We start from the raw sequence: 23,348 nt of genomic DNA on the forward strand, positions 1-23,348 counted from the left end.
CTGAACAAAACCCACATCAGAATGCTACTACCCATCCATAATTTGACATGGAAACGCCTTCTTTGTCAGAGCAAAAGCTTCCCTTTGTGGTCAGTGCTTCTCCCCGCACTGTGCTTCAAGGACTCATGGGGCTGAGAAGAAAGGGCAGGTGAAACATTACATGATGACAAGTCAGCCATGGTGCTCTCTCTGCTCTTCCCTGCTGGGGCTGGAGAACGTTGCCATGGAAATCGCAGCTGCGAGTGACAGCTCTTGGGATCGAAGCTGCTGCAGACCCTGCATGGGGATGGGATGGAGATACCACTCGGCCACGGTGGGACAACCATGGCGTGTGGCTCTGTCTGGCTGCACCGCACAGACCCCCAGGGCTGGGAGGGATTCTGGGAGATCTGGCGAGGAGGTACTGGGCTGCAGGGCAGGGACAAGTGCTGCTTCCTCTGCATTAGGCAGCAGAGATTTAGTGAAGCGATTACCATCCGCAGCTGTAGTGCTCTGATAAAATTACACTGAAATAGTGCACTAAATTATATTGACAAGATACATCATCTTTGCATTCTGCACGTGCTGGCTGGGCTCTTTTCCTTGAACAAAGCACTGTTCTGCAAAGCTAATGAATCTGTGGGAACGTTTCCAAGGGCAGAAAAAAGCAAACGAGGTTTATGGCAGCTTTATTTGATTTTATTTTCATCATTAACATTAGAGCTGCTCCATTTGCATTCATCAAGGTGATCATAGAGATGGCAAGACCATAAGTATAGTAAATAAACTCAAATGCAGAACACAAAATGCAGGGATGTTCTCAGCTGGTGCTCCTAAAACGACCACTCAATTTGACTCCAGCAGTGCCATGTCCACTGCCATATGAGTATGCTAATACTGGACAGAGCTCTCACTTGGTAAATTCTCCTGGAGCCAGCAAGTTGCCACAGTTAAATCACATCTGTTTACTGACTGGCTTTGGTCTGAACTAAAATGACAGCCTGGAATCTCACTAACATTTGATCACAGATGAAAAAGGAACATTGAAGATAAATCTAAAGGAGAAGCCATTTAGGAGATGTGGAACAAAGGAAAGTAAAATTGTCTCCTTCCACTGGAAGTCAGTTTTAATTCAATTTAACCAAACCCATAAGCAGCCAGTTCTTATCATCATTAAACAAAGGAACCAGCATCATGTTAAGGGTTAAGGGTTACTCACATGATGAAGCTCTTCAGATAATTACTGAATCTCTCTTTGAAAGGCTTGTGATTTGTATGACAGCAATAAAGCCCTTAATATATGTAATTAGAAATGAAGACATTTAAAGAAATGTAGACATTGAAAGCTACCAAGAAACAGAACTGCTAAATGCAGATTCTTCTTCCATTTAAAATCATTCCTGTGCAGACAAATGTTCCTGGAGCCCAGCCTGTGATCAGCTGCTTTGAAGGCTACGCCTTACATTTCCCCTCAGTTTTTATCACACAAGTGCCTATTGTAACAACACCACATTTTATCTCCAGTTGTCTTTTCCTAAATTCAAATGCAACAGAAGGCTCAATTATTTTTTTAAAAGATCAATTTAAACTCTTTCATTTGAGATGGAATCACAGTTTTCCTCACTCAGCCTCTGTTGCTATAGGCAAAACTAAAGGGAACAGGAGCAAGAATTAAATTTCCATGTGTGTTTTCAATGAACAACTGCAAGCAAGTAGCGAACAGAAATGAAGATACAGGCAAAACTGCCCAGAGGTTTGCAGAGCACAGAGAAGGCCTCTTCATATCCTTACCCTGATTTGATTTTGTATTGTGCTGATTGTTCCTTTTGCAGCGCTGCCAGTCTCCAACTGCCCCATCTACTGGCAGCAGAACATGGCGGGTGCATGAGCACAGGAGTGACCTGACACTGCTGACAACGAGATCTAATAGTAAATCCAGAAGACCACAGAAAGTGGAAAGAAAATGGAAGCATTTTCCAGACTTAACACTGTACAAGGTCTCTAACTACATACTTACAGACATAACCCAATGCCTGCTCCTTGGCTGACGAGCTGTGTGGTGAGCATTTCCTCATTCACGAGCGTTTCTTGGCTTTAGTTGCAAGCTCCATGACTCTGAAGAGCTCCTCTCCATCACTCTGCAAACACCGCAGAGCCTGGCTGAAGAACGTTCGGTATGAACAGAGACACAGCTGAATCACAGGGGGCTTCAGCTCCAAAAAAGGAGCTCTGGGCATTCCGCTTTCTTCAAAGTCTTCAGTATCTTGAGCACTTCCCTTTTCCCCAGAGATCTTTTATCAGGCAAATTAGAACCTCTCAGAGAAAGAGGAAAAAAAGATGGTGCCACCTGTCCTGTTTCAATCGTTTTGGCAGAAGAGGAAGATACCTCCATGCAGAGTTGTGTTAGTCTCTCCACTCCAGGGAGAGGAGAACACAGGGCAAGGAGGTGTGGAAGCAACAGGACAACAGGCACCAGCAATTTAATTTTCATCACTTTTGTTGATTGTGGAACAAGAGAAAGCCCAAAAGCACTGTAGTTATTCTATCTACAACCCAGCATGTCCAATGTCACACAAAACCACTACAGCAAAGTCCCTCACAGAGACAGAACTGATCCATTATTCCTACCCAGGTACTTATACAGGCAAAAATCTTCAGGCCTGCTCTCCTCCAAGGTTGCTGAGCCCAGATCACAGCCCAGACCATGCAATTCTGAAGCTGCCACCTAAAGAAGAAGCCATCAGACTCACAGAAATTGGCGTGTTGCTGTTACATTGTGCCTCACAGTTTGGTGGATTTTAGCTGAAGGAGGAGCTCAGTGCTCACCTTCTGTCATCCATTTTACAGCACAGCTAGGCTGGACCTTTCAAATCATTCTTAGTAACTTCACCTTTCACTTGCAGCAAAGGTCACCTCTCAATTCCTTAGGCATTTAATATGAAAAGCAGGGTCACCTGGGAGCAAGGCGTCCCCCTTGCAACTTTATTCAAGCAGGAACTCATTAGCTTGCTCATACCAGCACTGGAAGAAAGAGAGACTCCAGATTAATGGCATGACCCAGTGAACTTGCTGAATGAGGCAAATGAGACCGACCTGCTTAGAAAAGTGGCTGCAGATGGGGAACTCCTCCTGAGAAACCAGAGTGAGTGTGGTGGAACTGCAGCTAACAATCCAGAAGAATCTACCAGAGGTGTTTGAGAGGGGTCCCACAGAGCAGACCAATTGCACTCCAAATGAATAAGACAGAATAAGCTTCTGGAAAAGCATGCTGCCATTTCCAGGGAAGACACCTGGAATTCAGTCTTCCAGTACCTGAAGGGGCTCCAGAAAACCTGGAGAGGGGCTTTGGACAAGGGCCTGTAGGGGCAGGACAAGGAGAATGGCTTTAACCTGCCAGAGGGGAGACTGAGATGAGGTCTTAGGCAGAAGCTCTTCCCTGTGAGGGTGCTGAGGCACTGGCACAGGGTGCCCAGAGAAGCTGTGGCTGCCCCATCCCTGGCAGTGTTCAAGGCCAGGTTGGACATGGGCTTGGAGCAAGCTGCTCCAGTGGAAGGCATCCCTGCCCATGGCAGGGGGTTGAAGCTGAAGGAGATTTAAGGTCCTTTCCAACCCAAACCAGTCTGGGATTCCATGAAAAGGAATCAGACCAAATACCTGGTAAACACAAGAAATGTGTTTCACAAAACTATTAAAGCCTGCAGCAGGCAAATTCTCCTTCAGGGTCTCTTCACCAAAAGATATTCAGGTTTAGGAAGTTTGTGCAAGTTTAACTGCAAAGATTTAGAGCACACTTTTTATCTGTGAACTTTTTATATCCATCTGTCAGCAGTTTCTATTTCTGGTGGGCAAAAAGGGTTTCAGAAGTCTTCTCGTTTCCTGAGTTCCAAGATTGACAAAGAAAAATGCCATTTTAAGAAACATGTTTCTGAAAGTCTTGCACTAGTCAACAGTCCCTGCTAATGACAGAGTCAGTTCCACCATTTCTGTGGCTCTGAAAGTCAGAAGCTGTTGCTCTTTACCAGACAGGTCACACTCATACAGAACGCAGTTTTCAGCAAGTACTAAAAGCAGATCTTGTACTTTTATTCCTCTGGTGTTATGTTGGTTTTGAGCTTACAAAACCAGCTTCTATTTGTTGTGGCCCCAAAAAGCACCTCCATGATTTCAGAGCTGGCCAAGTCACAACAAACTCCCGTGGTGCAGTAGTCCCTTCTAAGCAAAGTCTCAGAATGTGTTTGCCCTGAAATCACTCAAGGTAAAACTGCTTAAGGGTAAAACCAGGAAGATCTTGAGCTCAAATCAAGAGGGGAAAGACAATCACAGAGGGGAAAGACAATCACACAGGTCCTGATGTGCATTGCCTGAGGTGTCTTACTCTTTGTAATGCTAAGGGACTTCTATTTTCTGTCACCCTTTCACCCAAGCTGCTGAGGCAGGTTTTCCAGAGCCTGTGCAGCAGTGTTTTCACTTGTTCCTGTGCTGTAACTCCTCAACTCACACCTGCAACCTCCACTACTGCATGTTATACTTTCTTACAGGATATGATTGCCAGTAGTCTGCAAACCATCCCTTCTTTCTGTATCCCTGAGCTGTATTTTTTGGTTCACATTAGGGGACTTCATAATACGGATGCTCCAAGCTTAATAAAGCCAGATGCACGAGCAGCTGGCCCCAGTGTTTGTATACTCCTGTCAGCACTAACTGTGTCATAAGAAACAACAACAGGGATTTCACACAGGCCCTGATAAAACCTCAGTAATTATGAATGCAATAGTATGACAAGGGAGATCACATGCTGCAACAGGAAGGACACCAGCGAGGATGCCCATCTGGGAATCCTGTCCCTTCTCTTCCTTGATGGTCTCTGGGGAAAGTTTTCCCTGTCTCTTTTCTCACTGTCTTCCCCATTCATTCCTTTCCCTGCACCCCGAAGAAGCGTTACTGTTAAAACGCTTGCCATCAGGCACAGATCCACTACTAAGCTTTTACACAGCTTTTAAGCCTGTCTCAATATCCATTGTGCCTCCCTCTTACATATTTATCCATACAAGCTCCTGCAAGTTTCCAGGAGCTGCTTTCACTCAGTAAAGAGCAAGTTTTTCAAACAGTAACTGACAAACTGATAGGCCCTTCAGCCCACAGCACATCACACCTCATCCAGAGACAGGCAGTTTAAGGAACTTGAACTGAAGCTTTTAATGCCGTAAACAAAGCTTTACCTTCTGTAGGAAGAGGATAATCCTCACAAGCATCTTGGCATGCAGTTCCTCCAAGGTGAACAGAGTTCGAGGCGTGCGGATGAAGATCTTGGTCTTGCCGTAAGCCACATCGTGCTGAAATCCATGGCACTCTATGAGCTTCTTCACAGCATCTGTGTCCGAAGGGAGGTCATGGTTTGGCCAAGTGAATTCCGAGATTATCTTGTACCTGGAATTACAAGGTATGATTTACAAATGTAAACCTGTCATCCAGGTTCTCAAGGCCAACCTTCAACAGGTTTTAGAAATAATTATGATCTAAATCCTAATAAAACTGATTATAGATAAAAGAACCTCAAGACACCCTCTGCAGGAAGTCGTGATCGTCAAAATCCAAGGAAAATGAATACAAGAGGCATGATTTTGTGAAGAGTTTACTTCATCAACACCAAACTGATGCAACATGACAAACCTCACCACTGTCTGTCTTCCTGCAGGTTTGGCAGTTCCTTTATTCACACTCTCAGCATTCCATTTCAATGTTACTTATTTCTGGTGAGAAGAGCAGCTTTGGTGTGCTCATACTGTGCAGGAGCAGCCAACTGCAATCAACTGCCTTGTCAGAAAGCCTACATTTAACAATCCTGCAAAGAATTTCTCTTGTTCACCACTTTGGTGTTTCACATTTCTAACATCTTTCTCTGGTTCACCACATTTCTAACAATATCTGTTATTTACCAAGGTAGCATATAGCTGACTGCCACAGTTGTGAACACCACGACTGACTGTAATACTGTAATTGTTATGTCCCACCCTTACTCTCCAAGCTCCTCTTGACACTGGGAGAGGGAATACAGATTGGAACTAAGACAACTACAAATCAAGCATGAGAGTAACTAGATCCCACTTAGCTCTGTACGATTTACCAGCCCAGCAAAGTGCTGATCAGGTGAACACACATTGGCACAAAGCAACAATGAATTTTCTATGTAAGATTTATGGACATAATAAAAACTGTAAGACATTTCCACGGTAATAGTACCCACATTCCTGTTCTAAATAAAATAACCATGCAGCAATTTGAAGCACTCCTCTATTTAAAAGCCCACAGTCCAAGTCAAACATAAATCTCAATGTTTCAGACATGCAGAATTTTCAGCTCCTATTAAATGGGCGCAGAAATAAACCATTTTACTGGGGAGAGGGTGCACTGCAAGGAGTTACTAAGTGGACTAAAATCAGCCTGAATGGAAATAACATCACCCTGCTGCTTTCATTCATCAAATTAGCCTTCTGGAATAAGCTGTTGAAGGGGGTGGGGAAAAATGAGGTGCCTATGCAGGGAACACCATCAGTGTTAGAGTTACACACATAGACAAGGGATCTTACTGGTTACTAGAACAGGAGTACTTAAAAAACATCTTCAGACTCACAAAAGAGGATTTTGCGTTTATACTTGGTTAGCAGAAGCATTCCTTCTCTCAAATACAGGCACACACAGGGAATAAATATTTTCCACTTGTTTCTCTTTCCTATTCTCACCAGGAATGATGTTCCTGCAATAATTAATTCACTGGGAAAATCCTCCACCTTCAGACAGTTATATTGGGGAAAAAAAAGACAAGCAGAGCAGCAGCACAAGCCCACAGGGGCCAGAAAAAGATGAGGAAGGTATTAGAGACCTGACAACCTGCCCAAAAGAGAAAAGAAATTCTCTTCCTCCTTCACAGGCCACAGCTACCTGGTGTCTTCTATGCGCTATGTTCAACACAGCCTGGAAACAGGCATGTGGATGCCATGAGGGCGCTGGATTACACCTGCCTGTGGCCATGGCTGCAGATGCCTCACAGACGCTGTCCTTGACCCTGCCCCACACACAGACCCCTTCCTGAAACCCAATCAGTTTCTTTTTGAAAGTAAGCTATATATTATAGATATATATATAAAAAGAATGAAGCACATCTATTTAAGACACATGGCCCTGATGTGCATTGCACCCAATTGGAAGATATAGTTACCAAGTGAACACAGAACATCTCCTGGTCTAACAAAAATGTATGTGGACTTTACTTTCTACAAACTGGCCAGGGCAGAGTGGTGCACACAGAGTTCAAATGTAATTTGAAAAGGACATTTAGTATGGTCTTAACTGGGCTTTGCTTCATTTCCTACTGACAGATATAAAATCACCTCTTACTGAGTGACTGTGGATCTGTCTTCAGATGTGCCACTGATGCAGTGCAGGAGTCTAAAGCTGAAGGGCCTGGAGCCTCCTCCATGTTCCCAGTCTCCCAGTGAGCATGTTAAATATAAAGGAACAGAGATCCCCTGTGATCCCAGTTCACAAACGACTCAAACTGTACAGCTTGTCCCACAAATCATCTCCCCAGCCCCTGTAAGAGGGTTTCTCATCCAAAGACAAGGAACAAAGAATTCCGGTAAAAATAAACCCAATATCCAGGCCAAGAGATTGTTATTTATTGGTTTTTAGCTTAGAAAAGGCAATACCACGATATGCAAATACAGTGTCTGATCCCTCACACTGGAGATGATTAATCCCACTGCAGGGTCCGATCGAACAAATGCTACAATAGCCTGAAAGCTGAACCAGTTGCCATGGGCTAATTTGGTTTACGGGCTGTAAACATGACTACTGGTCTTCGGCTTACAGGAGCTCATCAAACCTTCATTGAAAACAAAGCAGCTGTTTATATTAATAGTAATTACACAAATCTGAAGAGTAAGTTGTAATGAATCGCACATGTGAGGGTGAAAGCATGCTCTAACCACTGCATGATGTTGAAGAAAGCTGATACACAGCCCTGCAGGCTGTATTTACTGAACCAGACCCTTCTGTTCCACTTCAGGTATCATGAATATCCAGGCAAATCTCCACTGTGAACAGCAAAAGATCTTTCAGCAGCGCTTCATTTCTTATGCATGACATCCCACCTGCTCAAAAAGTTTAATGTTTTTCTACACTCACAGCCTTTTTCTCACCTGATTCCACAACAGAAGCAAAAACTCAATTCACTATTTCATCAGCACAAGGTGGAATTCTCACTACCCAGGCTAATTCACTGAAGCCACAAGACAAATTTTAATCTAAAACATCTGTCACAAGTCTAGTAGGAATTAAGAGGGCAAGAAGTATTAAAGCCATATTTTAATGGGGTCATGTTGCTATCCCTCTTCAGAATTTCAGTTCTAAAGTCCAGAGGTTTTCTCCTGCGCACGTGTCACTGTGCATCATCAAGCACCTCCCAAGACACACAGTGTCTGCGTCTTTCTGCAACAATTAGACAATGTTCAGAGAGAAAACAGAAGTAAATTAGTTCTGGTTTGAGGGTTATGCTCTGGGAAAGAACTTCAGTACACTTTCCTGCTGCAGAGAGTAATACAGCAAATGGATTTTAGCAGAAGTGGAGCCTCTACATGCCTCTACACGCATCGGCTGCCACAAAAAGAGAGCAGAGTCCCTGTTAGACCCATGTTATCACACTCAGTCACACAAGTTGAGAGCCCAGAGGACTCAAGACTTAACTCTTCACTCGAGGTGAGACAGCCAAATCCCACACCTCACTCCAACACCTGAGCTTGAGTCCCACCAAGAGCTGGATGGAGTCACCCCTCCTACCTGTGCAGAAACTTCTCGTAGGTCTGGCGGTAGGCAAAGCCGGCACGCCGCACCCGCACGTTCTCCAGGAGGCCGAGGTACTCAACCTGGTGCCTGCACCGCTCCTCGTCAAACAGCTGCGGTGACTTCTTGTCGTTGGGCTTGATGCAACGGACATAATAGGGCTCCTGAGGGGCAAATCAAAGGAGGTTCCAGTCAGAAAGAGAAGAGTGCCTGCAGGCACAGCTGCTGCTCATGGAGACACTGAGGTGTCAGTGCACCCGGCATCTGAGGGAGGCTTGGTCACTTAACAGGAATTCCAAGGTTAGAACAGAAATGACATGAGTGGCACATAAAATGTTCCTCCCCTTTGCACACCACAGTGCATCTGTTGCCAGATCCATGTGTTACACATTTGAGTTTGATTTACCTTGGCTATGTATCAGAACCAGTTCCACATCCTCCTCCTCTGTAGACAAATGATAACAAGGAGCTTCATAAAGACAGAAAGCCCAATGTAATTCATTGTCCTGATTGTCAGATACAGCTTTCCCAGTATCAACATCTAAAAGCAGCATGGATTACTCCATAATTTTTAAACTATGCTGAGTGAAATCTTCTACAGACCGTACCAACAGGCTTGAATAGTGGAATTCTCTGAACACCACCATGTATGGGGCAAAATACATCTTACTTCCAGACCACACCTTCCACAGAAGCACAAGCCATCATCAGCATGCGAGTTCCTCTTTCTGCAACCCTTGAACTTGCAGGCAGCAAAGAACATTGGACAGGGACTGGTGGCTTTATGCCACAACTGAGAATGAAATTTCAGCAATTTTCCCCTGGACCAGATGAAATGTGGTTGTGAAACCATCTGTAACAGTGCTCTGAGCAAACAGAGGCTCCTTCTCAAAAGGGAAACCCCTGGGTTCTCCAGTGCCTCTTCTGGTCCAGGACTGCCTGATGGTTTCAACAGTGATTCCAATGAAGCAGAACAATGTGGGTACCAAATCTGGAGACAATACACAGCTTGAGAGTGCAAGAACCCACAGCATTAACAAATGGGAGGAGTGGTTTGGGGAAAAAAAAAAGGGAAAAAGCTTAATTTGGTGAGGACAAATGTAAAGCTCACATTTAGGCAGAAATAGTTGTATAATAAAAGAATGAAAACCTGATTTACACTCATGCTAAAGAGAGACCTAAAAGCTCTAGCTCAGTGTGAGCCAAGTTCATATTTTTCTAAAGAAGGGGCACAGGAAGAGGAAAACTGGAAGACAAAAAAACCCAGCAAGTTTCTACATGTGTGCACATCACCTTTGGTTCGGGGCACTGAAGCTCCAGCGGGGTGTGAACGGTGGCAAGTCAGTTGAGGGAAGACCAGGCAAGATCAAAACCCCAGAAAATGTGACTCAGAGGAAATACAGTTTGAGTCTCGAAGGACTGAGAAGCCACAGAAGCATCCTGATGTTAGATGTGATGTGTTTGAAGGGTAGATATGAAGAAAAGCAAACATTCAGCTTTAGGATGAAGAAGCTTTTCCTACAGTATAAAATTCAACTGATGCACTGGGTAAAGAAGGAATGGGAGTGAGATGCCTGTGGAAAGGGAGGGAACCTCCTGCACTAGAGAGGAACAGCCTGAACAACCTCTTGCAAAGAGAAGTGGCAGAGGTGTCCTCAAATGGGATACGAATTAAGTGCATTCCCAAAGTCCCTTTCAGCCCTATTTTCTATGATTTGTCTATGACTTAGACTTTTTTTAAGTCACTTACTTAATCTCAGGATAATATGAATGGCCCCAAATTGCTATTTTGCCTTCAGCAGTATTGATGAAACAGGACCATCCTTGACTCCCCTGGCTAATCCTGGGTGACCAGCACTAACAACAGGCACACAGAGCTGCTGCCCACTAAGGAGTGTGAATAGGCTGAATATGGGTAAGGAACAGGCTAAGATATGCAGACCTTGGAAAAGCAAACTCGTATCCTAGAAACTGATATGAGCCACTGGATCTTCTGGGGAAGATATTGGACTGGAACATTTCCCTGCTTTTTTAAGCATGCAACCAGTAGCATCAGGCTGTGCTTTGCTCCTGGAGGGCTGTCCTTGGAGCAGGAATATATGGCACCAAGGAGAGTGGGCAAAATCTAAGCTAACCACCCCTTCAAGTGCTGGCAGCATCCCTGTCTTGCAACCCAGGAGTGTGTAAGCAGGTATGGGAAGTGTGGGGGCAAATGGAAGTATGTGTGGACAATGTATGTTCTCACATCACATCCCTTCTCCCCTAGCAACTTCATCTCTCCCCACAAAGTACATCAGGGGTAGCTCTGTCGCGGTCTTGTCTGGCTCCTTTCCTTATAGGGAGACTGAGCCAAAGCTGGATGCAGTGCAGAAAACTGCCCTGCTCCCAGAGAACCAGCTGAGCCTGCAGGCAGTGTGTCAGTGCTCTCTTCATCCTGCTCTGCCTTTCAGATCCTCAGAGAGTGGTGGACTCAGGAAAGGAAGGAGCACTGAGGTCAAGGCTTCCCCAGGGCACAGGCAGCAATGTCAACTCTGGTCTGCGTGAGGTTTTCTACCTCACAGACAGAATGGAAAGGAAAAAATGGTGAAAAATAACATGCTGGTTCAATTAGAAGAGTTTTAAGAGATTACATATTAACTTTTTTGTCTTCCTCCTGATAATTCTTTCTGCTCTGAAGATAAGAAGGTTCACACGGGTCTTTATTCACTCGACAATCTCCTACCAGCTCCCAGAACGTGCCATCTGTGTGGGTGATGATTTTCCTTTCAGCTGCAGAGCTGGGCTGTGCCATGGGAACATGCTGTCATCGCTGCTTCTCACGCTCTCACACACTGGGTTTCAATCTATGAAGGCAGAAGCAGCCCTTTCAGAACTTCACATCAGCGTTGAAGTGGTTTTGATGTGGCTGTGGCAGCTATAACTGATGAAGAGTAGGAGTTTGCTGGACCTGATGCCTGCAATTTATAAACTCTGTATTTTAATCTCTCATTTGTATGGCAAAAAGTGAAGGCCAGGTTGTTCATCTGCTAGAACAAGTCTCTTATGTGATGGGGAATAAGCTATTTAGGGAAAATGCAGGATATACAGAGAACTCCCTGAATTACAACTCAGCTTAGGAGCTGTGAAAGAGGCTGCAGTTGTGGAGGTGAATGGTCTGCAGTTCTGCCCATCCCCTCTTGCTAGTATCCACCCACACATTAGTCACCCTTAAGGACAAACCTATCCCAGTGTTAGCAACAGGGTAACATCAGAATGATGCTAGACTATCCCAGGTCTGCCCACAGTACCACTGTGTTGCATCTGATTCTAAGATGAAAATAATTCCTTTGATGAGAAGGATATCACAAATAATCTACATTCAGTCTGCAGAACTGCAACATCTTAGATGGCTGCCCCGTTCCTGGCAGCGTTTAAGGTCAGGTTGGATGGGGCTTGGAGCAACCTGCTCTAGTGGAAGGTTTTCCTTCCTTTCCAGGGGCCCGTGGCAGGGGGTTGGAACTGGAGGAGCTTTAAGGTCCCTTCCAACACAAACTATTTGATTATTCTATGATCCTGAGAACAGATGAACCAAATTAAAGAAATCATTAGGAGCACAAAGTCAAGAAAGTGCATCCCACCCCTCTGCCTCAAAGGGAAATGGCATCCCCTGTTCATTACTGACATTACAGCCTCTGCTTCCCAGTTCTTCATTCCTGTTAACACAAACTCCCTCCATCACTGCAAAGCTGCCTGCTCAGGTTGTTACTCATGTCTTTGCCATTCAAAAACACAACAAACTTCAATGCAACAGATCTGTGACTTCCAGCTCAGCACAAAGAGGAGTCCTGTGTCTGTCTTCGATATCAAAGGCAGAAGTCAAGAAGCTGCTTTCGTTCCACAAAACAGAAACAGGAAGTTCTTGCACAGACAGGAGATCATCTATCAGAGCAATTACAGTGTAATTAAAGCCTCTCAGCAACGACAGCTACCAGGGCAAATTCTAAAGCAGATTATTCCATGCTTGCAGTCCCACCAGCCTCAGCTCTTCAGGGGGATAATTATGCAGCTCCCATTATTGCACCATGAGGCTGTCAAGCCTGGGAGTGGCATTTTATAGATGGAAGAACTGAAATGCAGAGACATAAAGGCCCCAGCTCTGAAAGACAGTTGGATGCCTGATGGCACCTCAGGTTTTGGTGGTTTCTTTGGTTTTTAAATCCAGCTGAGCGATTTTTAGATGCTTAAGTATTAAAAAGAAAATGAAGCAGTTTCAAGCCATTGCTCTCTAAACAAACTCCTCCTCCAGAGGTGTCTTCTCCATAGTTTACAGCTGTCCTGGGTTCAGCTACTGCTGACAAATCTGTGTTGGATATGTTCAGTCACAGTGCTGACATTATAACTTTCTAGAGATGAAGCCTGTCAAGCTGAATAGGAAGAGAGTTATGGAAGGAAGAAGAGTCAAACAAAGGGGGTTACAGAGAAGGAAAGGGGAGGTGTAAGATATGTAGGTTGAGAGAATGTTCCTGGAGAAGCTCATCATTCACAGCCATGCCAGGCAAAGGGCTTCCTGGGTCAGTGTTTAAAAGAGAAGCCACCCAAAGTACCTTCCAACCTAACCCATTTCATGGTTTTATGAAACCATCAGCTTGAAATGCAACAAAATTCAGGCCTATCCTCACGTTGTTTTTTGAGAAACAGCTGAGGAAAACATGAGGTGCTGTTATGTCTCCCTCTGGACCCACAGACCACAGCAGCTCACACCACTTGTGCAATGTGGTTTGCAGAGAGCTGTTTTCATCAGCTGTTACTGGAGGCTTCCCACAAACATACCTGCAGAGTCCAAGCCACAGTCAGACACTAGGTGTTGTTACTGTGGATTCCCAGAAGTGCAGCTCTGGTCCCAGGTTAAGCACAGGAAGAAAGAGCAACATGCCCCGAGGGAAGAATCTCAGTACTGATAATTGCAGTGAGCTATGTCCCCAAAGGAGACAGTGTTTTCACCAGCCCAGGAACAGCGAATGTCACCTGCTGCCCAGCCCCAGCAGAACCTGGGACAAGTACCCAAACTGGCAATGACTCAGAGGCAGAGAACCCCATTTATTTGTGCCTAACCAGTGTCTAGTAGAGCATGGCTTCAATACCCCATTATTAGCTTGCTAATAACATGCACATAGTATTAACTGTCCCAAGAGTCACCTCAAAGAGATCCTGGGGACAGAATGGCCAAGCAGAAGCACTATCTCTCTGCACTGTTTTACCATCTGAAGTACACAAAGCTTGTGGTCAGGACCCTTATCTAAGCAACCTCTCTTTTCTAGGACATACCAAAGTTTAGACCCTTTAAGCTTGACTTCAGAACAGGTCTCACCAAATTTGGGAAGTTTTGAAGATGTAGAACAGCAAGATCTCCACTAAAAATAGCTCAATCACGTAAGTTAGTTTGCAAACTTCAGGACCCACACTGTTCTGAAAGGAGCATTAGCCATGGAAACTTCTGAACAGCAGACTCCAAAGTACAAACTTCACCCCCTTCGTTCCAGCTCTCCAAAGGCTGGCCATAAACATCACCTTTGCTACCACAACTCCTGAGAAGATAGTCAGAACACTTTGCCCTTTACCACTTAATTATTCTAAATGTTAACATATCCCACTTGTCTGGGCTCACTGTTCATGTCTCATGGACCACATAACCCTTCCACAACAGCACCAAGATGCCAGGGGTGCAGCAAGGTCACCCAGTCTCTCCACAAATCAGAAGGTGGAGTTGATTCTCCAACAGAAATATTTACCTTCGATGCCAGGTTGTCCACTAATGCAATCATGGAGTTCTTAAAAAGAGTAGCAGCTGTCAGAGGTCTCTTGGTTACCTCAGTGATGCTCAGTTTACCTTCAGGCCACATCATCTTCAACACAGGGTTAGAGCTGGAAGGAAGTCTCTTTAATTGCACAGTCTAACAGTACTAAATTCAGAATTCAACAGATTGCTTTTGCCCAGATCTATTGGTGTTTTCAGCTCAAAATATATCAGCCAAGCCAGAATGACATTGCTGGGCAAAATATCTCTTGCTCTTAAGCAATATATGGCTCAAGCTGAATCCACTTGAAAAATGACAAGTGCATTCTCCTCTTCAGATAAAGATGTGTAGTAATGGGATAGTGAAAATCCTGCAGAAGTGATCTATCAAAAGCAGAGTTGGCCTTTCTGACACAAACATAAAGAATTTAATCAAAATAGTAAAGAGGAAGACCATACCCCACAGCATCCTCCCTTGGAATGTGCTATCTGATTTCAAGCTGTATTTCTGCACCATTCTTGCTATATAAAATAATTTATACATTTTAGCCTTTATTTTCTTGAAGGGCTGAAGGTGAGGTGGAATGGCCATGATGGATGGCAAGACCTCTACAAGAGACAAAAGCTGAAAGCAGCTACAGCTAATAGCCAATCTATCACATGCTGTAATATGCTGCAAGTCGTCTTTGGGAGCAGCCTTTTACCAGGGACTTAACGGAAAACAGAGGTTGCATTTGATGAAACCTCAGGTCAGCAAATATTTTGCACGTTTTGGTTAACGTGAAGCCTTGAAAATACAAACAGCAAAAGTGTTCAAGGGAGGACCCCGAGTAAACATAGGTGTCAACTGAGTTCACAGTTGCACCAGGTTGTAAGGGAACTAAAGCAGCGCTGTTCACGCAGCTGCAGGTTATTTTATGCCGACTTCTACCTCTGAGCAAAGTCTTGGAAAGGTTGAGAGAGTCCACAGTCACAAAGCATGAGACCCCAGTCAGTGCTAGCTGCCAGGGAAAACAGCTTTCTGGGACACTGATACAACCACACACATTCTGAGAGGATTTCTCACTTGCTCCAAAGGCAACTTTGACCTCAGGAGTATTCCTAAGATGTGACTGCATAGTTTAAATTCTTCATATCACTGCACATATGAAAACGATCCAAATCTATTTGCCTGGTTTTCCTCCTCACCCCTATACCTTCTCCTAAAACAGGGACTTGTAGCTGGGGCCAATGATGTCTGTTGCTGACTATTTAGTATCTTTAGCACTGATTAAAGAGAGCTCAGCAATGATATATTTGCAGCTGCTCCAAAAAGCTGATTAATGACAAATGAAGCAGCACAGGTAACCTCTACCAGCTATCTTGATCGCACAATGAGTTGTTTTCAAACCAACACTTTAAATTTAGTTCAATTAAAGGTTAGATCAGAACAATCCCATCAGACTAAGGACTTCATCCTGAAAAATCAAATTCTACAAAGCTCAGATCCCAAAGCAGAGTGTTTATTCACATGCATTGCACACCCAGAAAGGGCAGTGTCAGTGCAAACGTCAGTCTCTTCCAGCATCCACTCTCTAAAAAAATGATTCTTTAAATCCACCTCATTAATATTTTTATTCCCACCTGTTGTACATGAGGCGCTTGAAGTCTTGAAATAAAGTGTCCTTGTTTTTGTCAATAAATCCAGTGACTGAGTAACTAAAATCAAGGAAAAGAGAGTTAATTGCAAAGAAGCAAAGTCTGTCTCTGAGCTGCTGTATCAGTGTGGCAGCAGCATCCCTGCACTCCTACAGACACAGCAGCTGCTAATCAGGAACCCAGCTCTGCTTCCCAACCTACCACTAATTTGCTACATGAGCACTGAGACTGAGCTCTCAGCCCAGCTTCCAACCTTCAGCACAGAACACCCCCAGCGAGGTTCAGAAAGTGACCTGAACCCTGCAGCACCATGACCCAGACACCTGCCAGCACCTGAACAACTTAGTTACACTCGGCTTCTGTCTCCAGAAGCCAGAGCTTTATATAATCATACCAATGTCTAGACCCGATTTTATTAGCTCAGTACAGCTTTCTTGCATGAACAGTGCTGTCTTTCCTTTCCTTTTTCTTGAAGCACTGCTCTCCCCTCACCCCTCTCCCCATGTTCTTTTGTTTCCACTTCAAGTACAAAATCCCATCCTGTGTAGCAAGTAACCAGCAGAAGATTTAATTGATAAGCAACTGCTGCGCTCTGTAATTCTGTATGACAGGTCTTCTGCTTCTACCAACAGCAGCACTAAATTAGAATGTTGTACCACTTCCAAGCTGGCTACAAGACAAAAATAGAAGGTGCAGCTTTCTTTTGGAAGAAACCTTACATCACATCTCCAGCGTAGTGCTTGATCCGAAAGTCTCTGTCAAACTCCAGTGTCTTGTCAGTGGCACAAAGCTGAAATCAATTAACATTCATTAAAACATGACCCCTGGCCTTTCATGAAAGAGCAACATGCATTGGAAATAGAAATGGGAACTATAGCCATTCCACTTTATAGATGCAAGTGTAGATGTGAAATCCAGTTAGAACTCTGCTCTATAGGATTTTTTCATGGATGCATTAGAAGAATGTCTATTTGTACAGAATCAAGGTGCAAAAGGCTATAGTGGGAAATGCTCCATCCCTGGCAGTGTTCAAGGCCAGGCTGGACACAGACTTGGGCAACATGGCCTAGCGTGAGGTGGCACTGCCCATGGCAGAGGATTAGAACTAGATGGTCCAACCCAAACCAGTCTATGATTCTATGATCTTCCTTTATAATTTTTCCCATTTCACCATCACTCCTCAGCAAAGAAATGAAACAATCAAAACATGACAGAAATGCAGCATAAATACAGTTACACACACACAGAAAAGCCAACATTTATAGTAAATGATGGGTCCAAAACTGTCCCATTCCTAACCCAACAAGTATCTTAACTACCCTCCATCTCAAAAAGGACACAGGAGAACTGGAAGAGGCTTGCTGAAGGGCAAAAGCAATCAACAGTACTGACTGACTGCTACAGAGGGAAGGGCCAACCAAACTAAACCTCTTCAGGTTAAGAAAGGAATGCCACGAGATGATGGAAAATTACATGGTAATGATGTTTTTTAAGACAGCACCCCCATGTTTTGCTGCTCAACAACTAGGAGGCAAGAGATGTAACATAAAAGGGAAGAGTAAGGAAAATGGGAAGGAGCTCTTCACGTGAGCCGTGAAGCTGTGGAATTCTGTCAATTCAAAAATAAAGAACAAACCCCTTTAAGGACACCAGCTCTGATTTAGGAGGCTCCTGGACTGGAGGTCACTGGAGACTGGGAACATAACACATCATCATCACGTCTGTCTGACACCCTCTTCTGACTTTGACATTCACTATCACCTACTACCTCAGAAGATATAGCAGATGGACTAGAACAGACCTTTTGATACTCTGCCCTTCACAATGAGCTTGAGATTGAAACCTTCAAGAACCTGAAGATTCAGCAATTCACAGCCTGTCTACCAATGCACTTGATCCTTCAAAAGTATAAGATCAATTAAAAAGCTCAGAACTTAAGGAGGCTGAGAAAATGAACCTGTGATATTGAGAAGGACTATCAGAACAGTTTGCACGTCTACAGATCTCGATCAGCATTAGCCAAGTCAGAGAAGGACAACCCTCTTCTTGGAACATGAATTTTGCCTCTATTTTTCCTGGTTTACTTGGTTTTCACCAGGACAACCAAGCAGACAGCAGCAGACCAGACATACATGGCATTAACTAGAACACTACTATTTAGGGCACAGCAGCCCATCAGAACTTATCCACATGGAGACAGTGTGCAACATGCTCTACAGGGGAGCAGCGAAGCATTAACTCAGGCTGAAAGATGGGAGCTAGTCCCATAACACATCAGCACACACTTTTAACTCTTTAGGAACAGCTTTGATTTATGCAGAGCTTTATAGTAGCCAGACAGTCTACAAAAGCAAATGATGAAATCAAGTCCTTCAGTTTAATTCAAGCTAGAAGAGGTTGGCTTGGAAAGCTCAGGTTTCCTACAGTAGTTCTGGATGGGGTGGAAGAAGACCCCTTAGATACAGTAAAGGACACTTGCAAAGACACAAGAGGGGGAAAAATAGTTATGATGCAGAGAGTTTTATGGGTCAATTTTTTCAAGGCTGTATTGATCTGAACTAGAAATTAGCAAGCCAAGAAGATACATCATACCCTCCCTCACCATTATTTATAGCGGTATGGCTTGTTCCCCTCTCAGGCTGTGCAGTTTTCTGACAATGCCATCTCCTGCTGAGGGACACTGCAACTGGCAATATTTTCGTTTAATGGTTCCTATGCTGCACAAGAGCTCCTGAAGATAAGGACTCAAACAGATTCATTAGGAATTTTCAGTTTATAGCATCCCATATACCCTATGAAATTCAGCCCTCTTCCCCCACTGCATCAAAGGACTTCCTGCCCTCTCCATGGTGGAACCACTTCACCTTTGCAGCCATGGGACCAAGGACAGATCAGAAACTGAACTCCCTTCTCCACCACCTTACATCTGTTGACTAAACAGCTCCAGAAGCTGGACCACTTCCCACATGACCCCACTGTGGAGGATTTAGGACTTCATCCCCCCAGGGTTCATTGTATTGAATTCACAACACACTGTACCTAACTTGTTTCCTGCTTAAGCCAGTAAAACCTAAGCTAACCCTGAGCAAGGTGCCCATTTGCCAATGGCAGGTGAGATGTCAGGTGAGCTGCAGCTAAAGGGCACTTTGGGAAAGCCATGGCTGAGAGAGAGCAGTGGTTATTCTATTCCCATCCCAGCCTTTACCCAAACAAGCCACATCCAGACCTACTGTTTATACTGAGCCTCCCTGGAGCAGCCTTTAGCACAGATCTTACACAATCATGCTAATTTTGTATTTCTGACCTACATAAAACATTGTGCTGGGGTGGAAGGAAGAAGGGGGTGATCAGCATTCCCAACGATGCATTTCAAATGTTTCTGAGCTGAGAGACATCAATAAATTAAAGGTCTTTATTTGATTCTGTGATTAATCAGGCTGATGACCATGATTTCAGTATGCTGCCAAGCCAGGAATAAATAAAGCCTTTTCATCTGTACATTCTACCAAAGCTAAAGCAAGGCTGGGGGCCCGAATGCTCATAGCAGCAAGAGGAGACAAATGTGTTGTGCGGCCAATGGCACTGAACACCAACCCCTCAGTGATCCTGCAGAAGTGTGAATAATTTCACTGTCACTATGTTTTAGAGCAGCCTGGGCAGAGCACCACGTGTGCTCAAGCTGCACATCCATTGGCCACAGATGACATCATGATATGTCAAGACACAAACTCACGCTGCTTTTATGTTTGGAATGAAACTAATCTCACGTTGGACATGCTGGAGCTCCCTCTGCTGGGAATGGGGCTGCAAGAGGTGACCTAAACGCAGACCAGCTCCATGGTCTGGAGCTGCTGCAGCTCTCAGGCACTGTGTTTCATACTTGATGTCATGATTCCAGCTCAGCCACCCTTCAAGTGGCTTTTCCTTTGAACCATTTTTACTTATTCCATTACACCTTCAAACTAGAAAAGGTACCACACAGGAAAGGAAGGCTTGATGGTACAAAGAGCGAGTTACCTTTCTGCTGGAGAAGTGAGCATGCTTCCCTAGCTTGTTGTTAAGAGCCTCGAGGAACATCTCATCTGTAACTTTTCCAACGTTCATGCAGGCATCATCCAGAATGGAGATGATCCCTTTGTGCTGCTGCTCTACCAGGTCAACAATGACCTGGTTGTTGAAGTAATCAATCTGTAACAAACAAGGAATGGGTAAATTTGTGATTTGGGTAGCAAACAAAGAGCCACAGCAGTGCTGGCCTCTGAAGAAAAGGTACCATGTGTCTGACTGACAGCACAGGGCTCACCATTCAGAGGGGAAGGAAGCTGCTTTCAGTATGCCCATCACTAATTCAGAATCAAGCCAGCCACTCTTTAACACCACAGAGCAGAGAAGGAGATTTTTCAAACACCTCACATAAATCTTGAGACCTTTGCTAAAAGTCAACTGTGACAGAATGCACTTTGAGGTGTCTTTTGAAATTCAGATGTGCACAGTCACCCCAGTGAAAACTGACATTGTGAAAGGCACTTGAACAGGAGAAATGAAGATTTTCACACTTTAACATCTACAAGCAGACAACATACATAAGCACTCAGAGCAGAAGTGCTCAGTGACATGTGTGGCATCACAGAGATGCCACAAACATGCTTTAAATCAGACCTGGAGTCACTCATTTTCCCACACCACAGCAAAAAAGAAGTGTGCTAATTGTGAGCTGCTGCAGCCTGGTTTCCAGATAGCAAGTCTGACAGTGCAGCTGGCACACATGGCCTATTGACTTCAACAGGAGTCTACACGTAGAGCAACTGTAGATCTGGACCTTATGCTGGTACACTGCCCTCAGACCAACCTCTCTCTCCCCTGCCAAATTACTCACATGCTTCCAGGGAATTCCCTCTCGCTGGTACTCTTCCTGCTCCTGCTTTAGAACCAGCTGAATAAAGAGCTGCTGTAGCTTTTCATTGCAGTAATTAATGCAAAATTGCTCAAAGCTGCAAAAAACAGAAGGAAAAAAAACAGCATGAGTGTTGTGGGAACGGGGAAGGCACCTAATTGCGTCTCAGCAACAGCTCACCTGTTATTGTCAAAGATTTCAAAGCCATAGATATCCAGGACTCCAATGACTGTGTTTTTCCCATGTACTGTAGTGTCATAGTTCTTCACTTCAATCACATCATTGATGTGTGTCACGATCCAAGCAAAGAGGCGCTCGTAGATTGCCTGCCAGGGAACAGACACTAAGGAGTTCTGCTACATCCATTGTAGCTCTTTCTGGTAAATGCAACACGTGGTGCTACAAAGCCTAATTCAAGATGCTGCCCCAACCACACAACAGCTCCAGGTAACATTCTGCTCAAAGTGAACAGTACTGACATAAAGAAAGTGTTTCTTGTCTTTCTTCTCAAACTCATTTAGTTGCAGCCTCGGCCTCAGTGAGGTCGGTAGGTACAGCAGCTCCCCTCAGTTGATTCCAGTCTGCTTTTCAGCTGCCTAATAACTTCCATTCTAAGAATTACTTAACAATATTGAAGAGCAAGTGAGTGAGAGGTCAGTTACAACAGTAACAACTGAACACAATGGCAGGAAAATATTCCTGTTCAACTCTGAAAATGTTCTATAGGCACAGGTATCTTTGAAGTCTCTGTGTTCAAAATGTACTGGGAAGCTGTACAAACACACAACCTTCAGAGAACAAGTTAATAACCAAGGATCTTCATCACTTCATCTAATCTTCCCTTGGTTTCTTAGCAAAGGAAGGACAATTGTCACTCCTCTCATCAGTATCCTCTGCAAAACCAGAAAGCACTTAGGGTTTCCAACTTGAGCTCAAGGTGTTCCACTCTCTGCTCTCTGAATTCAACTGCTAAATGAACTCCAGAATCACATTGCACAAAACATTCAGTACAATGGGTTCCTGTTGCAGGGACCAGCAAGCCAGGCTGGCAGCTCCCTCCCCTCTGCTGGCTGGGGTCAGGCTGTCTCAGAGCCAGGGAAGGTGCTGCTCTGCAACCCTCCTATAGAACACAGAAACACATACATTCAGGAATAAATCCACACGAACCACAGACTTCCCATGTCTCAGCAAGCACTGTACTCAATGGATCACCCAGGAGTCCTACTGGGACCTGAGCACTGAAAAATGTTCAATTCCACAGGCAATTCAATGCTGAACACCAAGTACAACTCAATCAAAAGGCAAAAGCAGAAGAAATGCATTTGAGTTACTATCACATACAAAACTGGATGCAGAGAAAGGAGATTTAAACTCACTTTTGCAAAGGCATCTCTGCCATAGGTGGCTTCTTGTTCAGTATGTTGCTTGTCAATGACATCCCGACCTGTAGCTACAGTTCTGAACAACAAAGCCTTCTCCACCATGTCAGATTTTGTTGAGAGCAAGTCTGCAATGATGGACACAGCCTTGCTGTTCTCGATCACAGGCATGTCATCATCCACAGAAAACTTCAGGTTCCCCTGCAAGAAGCACCAGGAAACTCAGGTTGGCCATGCAGAGCCACACAGAGCTCCAACATCAGTGGGAGCAGCAAAGCCTGACTCACAGCAAAGCATTCCTGCTCAGGGTTTGGGAAAAACTTATATCAAACACTGCCTCAAGATTCGGAGTCCAGCCATGGGAATTACATGAAGTATCAAGCACTGGATGGAATGTTTCCTTTTCACTGAAGCTCATCACAGAAGCATGAGGCTGCAGTTGTTATTGCAGTGCTACTTCCCACCAAAGCAATGTGAATATTCCAGGAAAGCTGATCAATGAACAGTGCTAATGGGATTGGACTGACAGCAGCTGCCACAGCAGAGCTGGTACTGCACACCTGCAAGTGCCAGGAATAAGTAGCAACACCACTGCACTGGGTGCTCTCACCCCTTGCCTGCATGGCCTGGCTCTGCTCTGCCTCTACTCCTGACCCAGCACTGGGGCACTACTGCCCCAAGGAGGAGGAAGAATTGGGAATTTCCTCATCCTGCCTGCCTGAAGTGCCTCTCTCCTCAAGGAAGCACAAGAGCTGAGCTACAGGGACACTGCAGAGAGTGGGAGGCTCTGTGGGTCCCAGGAGAATGCAAGTGAAGGAAGGATTTCCTCAGCATCAGAACACAGAGG

At 44.6% G+C, this 23,348-nt stretch overlaps 1 protein-coding gene across 2 annotated transcripts in view; it reads right to left on the minus strand.

Annotated features, from left to right (window-relative positions):
* The window catches only part of MYO1D (myosin ID), a 112,117-nt gene that overhangs the window by 54,745 nt on the left and 34,024 nt on the right, over positions 1-23,348 (minus strand). For both annotated transcript variants that reach the window (XM_061477555.1, XM_061477554.1), the window contains 9 exons: positions 22,499-22,702; positions 21,303-21,448; positions 21,105-21,219; positions 20,246-20,416; positions 16,948-17,018; positions 16,214-16,288; positions 14,586-14,718; positions 8,815-8,981; positions 5,199-5,406 (listed from right to left, as the gene is read on the minus strand). In XM_061477555.1, coding sequence (XP_061333539.1) covers positions 5,199-5,406; positions 8,815-8,981; positions 14,586-14,718; positions 16,214-16,288; positions 16,948-17,018; positions 20,246-20,416; positions 21,105-21,219; positions 21,303-21,448; positions 22,499-22,702 — 1,290 coding nt within the window. The remainder of the gene's footprint in view (positions 1-5,198; positions 5,407-8,814; positions 8,982-14,585; positions 14,719-16,213; positions 16,289-16,947; positions 17,019-20,245; positions 20,417-21,104; positions 21,220-21,302; positions 21,449-22,498; positions 22,703-23,348) is intronic.

Source organism: Pezoporus flaviventris, unplaced genomic scaffold (genome assembly GCF_033815535.1).
Source record: "Pezoporus flaviventris isolate CSIRO_AGI_PZ_B2104156 unplaced genomic scaffold, CSIRO_AGI_Pfla_v1 ptg000107l, whole genome shotgun sequence".
In the NCBI taxonomy this organism is placed as follows: domain Eukaryota; kingdom Metazoa; phylum Chordata; class Aves; order Psittaciformes; family Psittacidae; genus Pezoporus; species Pezoporus flaviventris.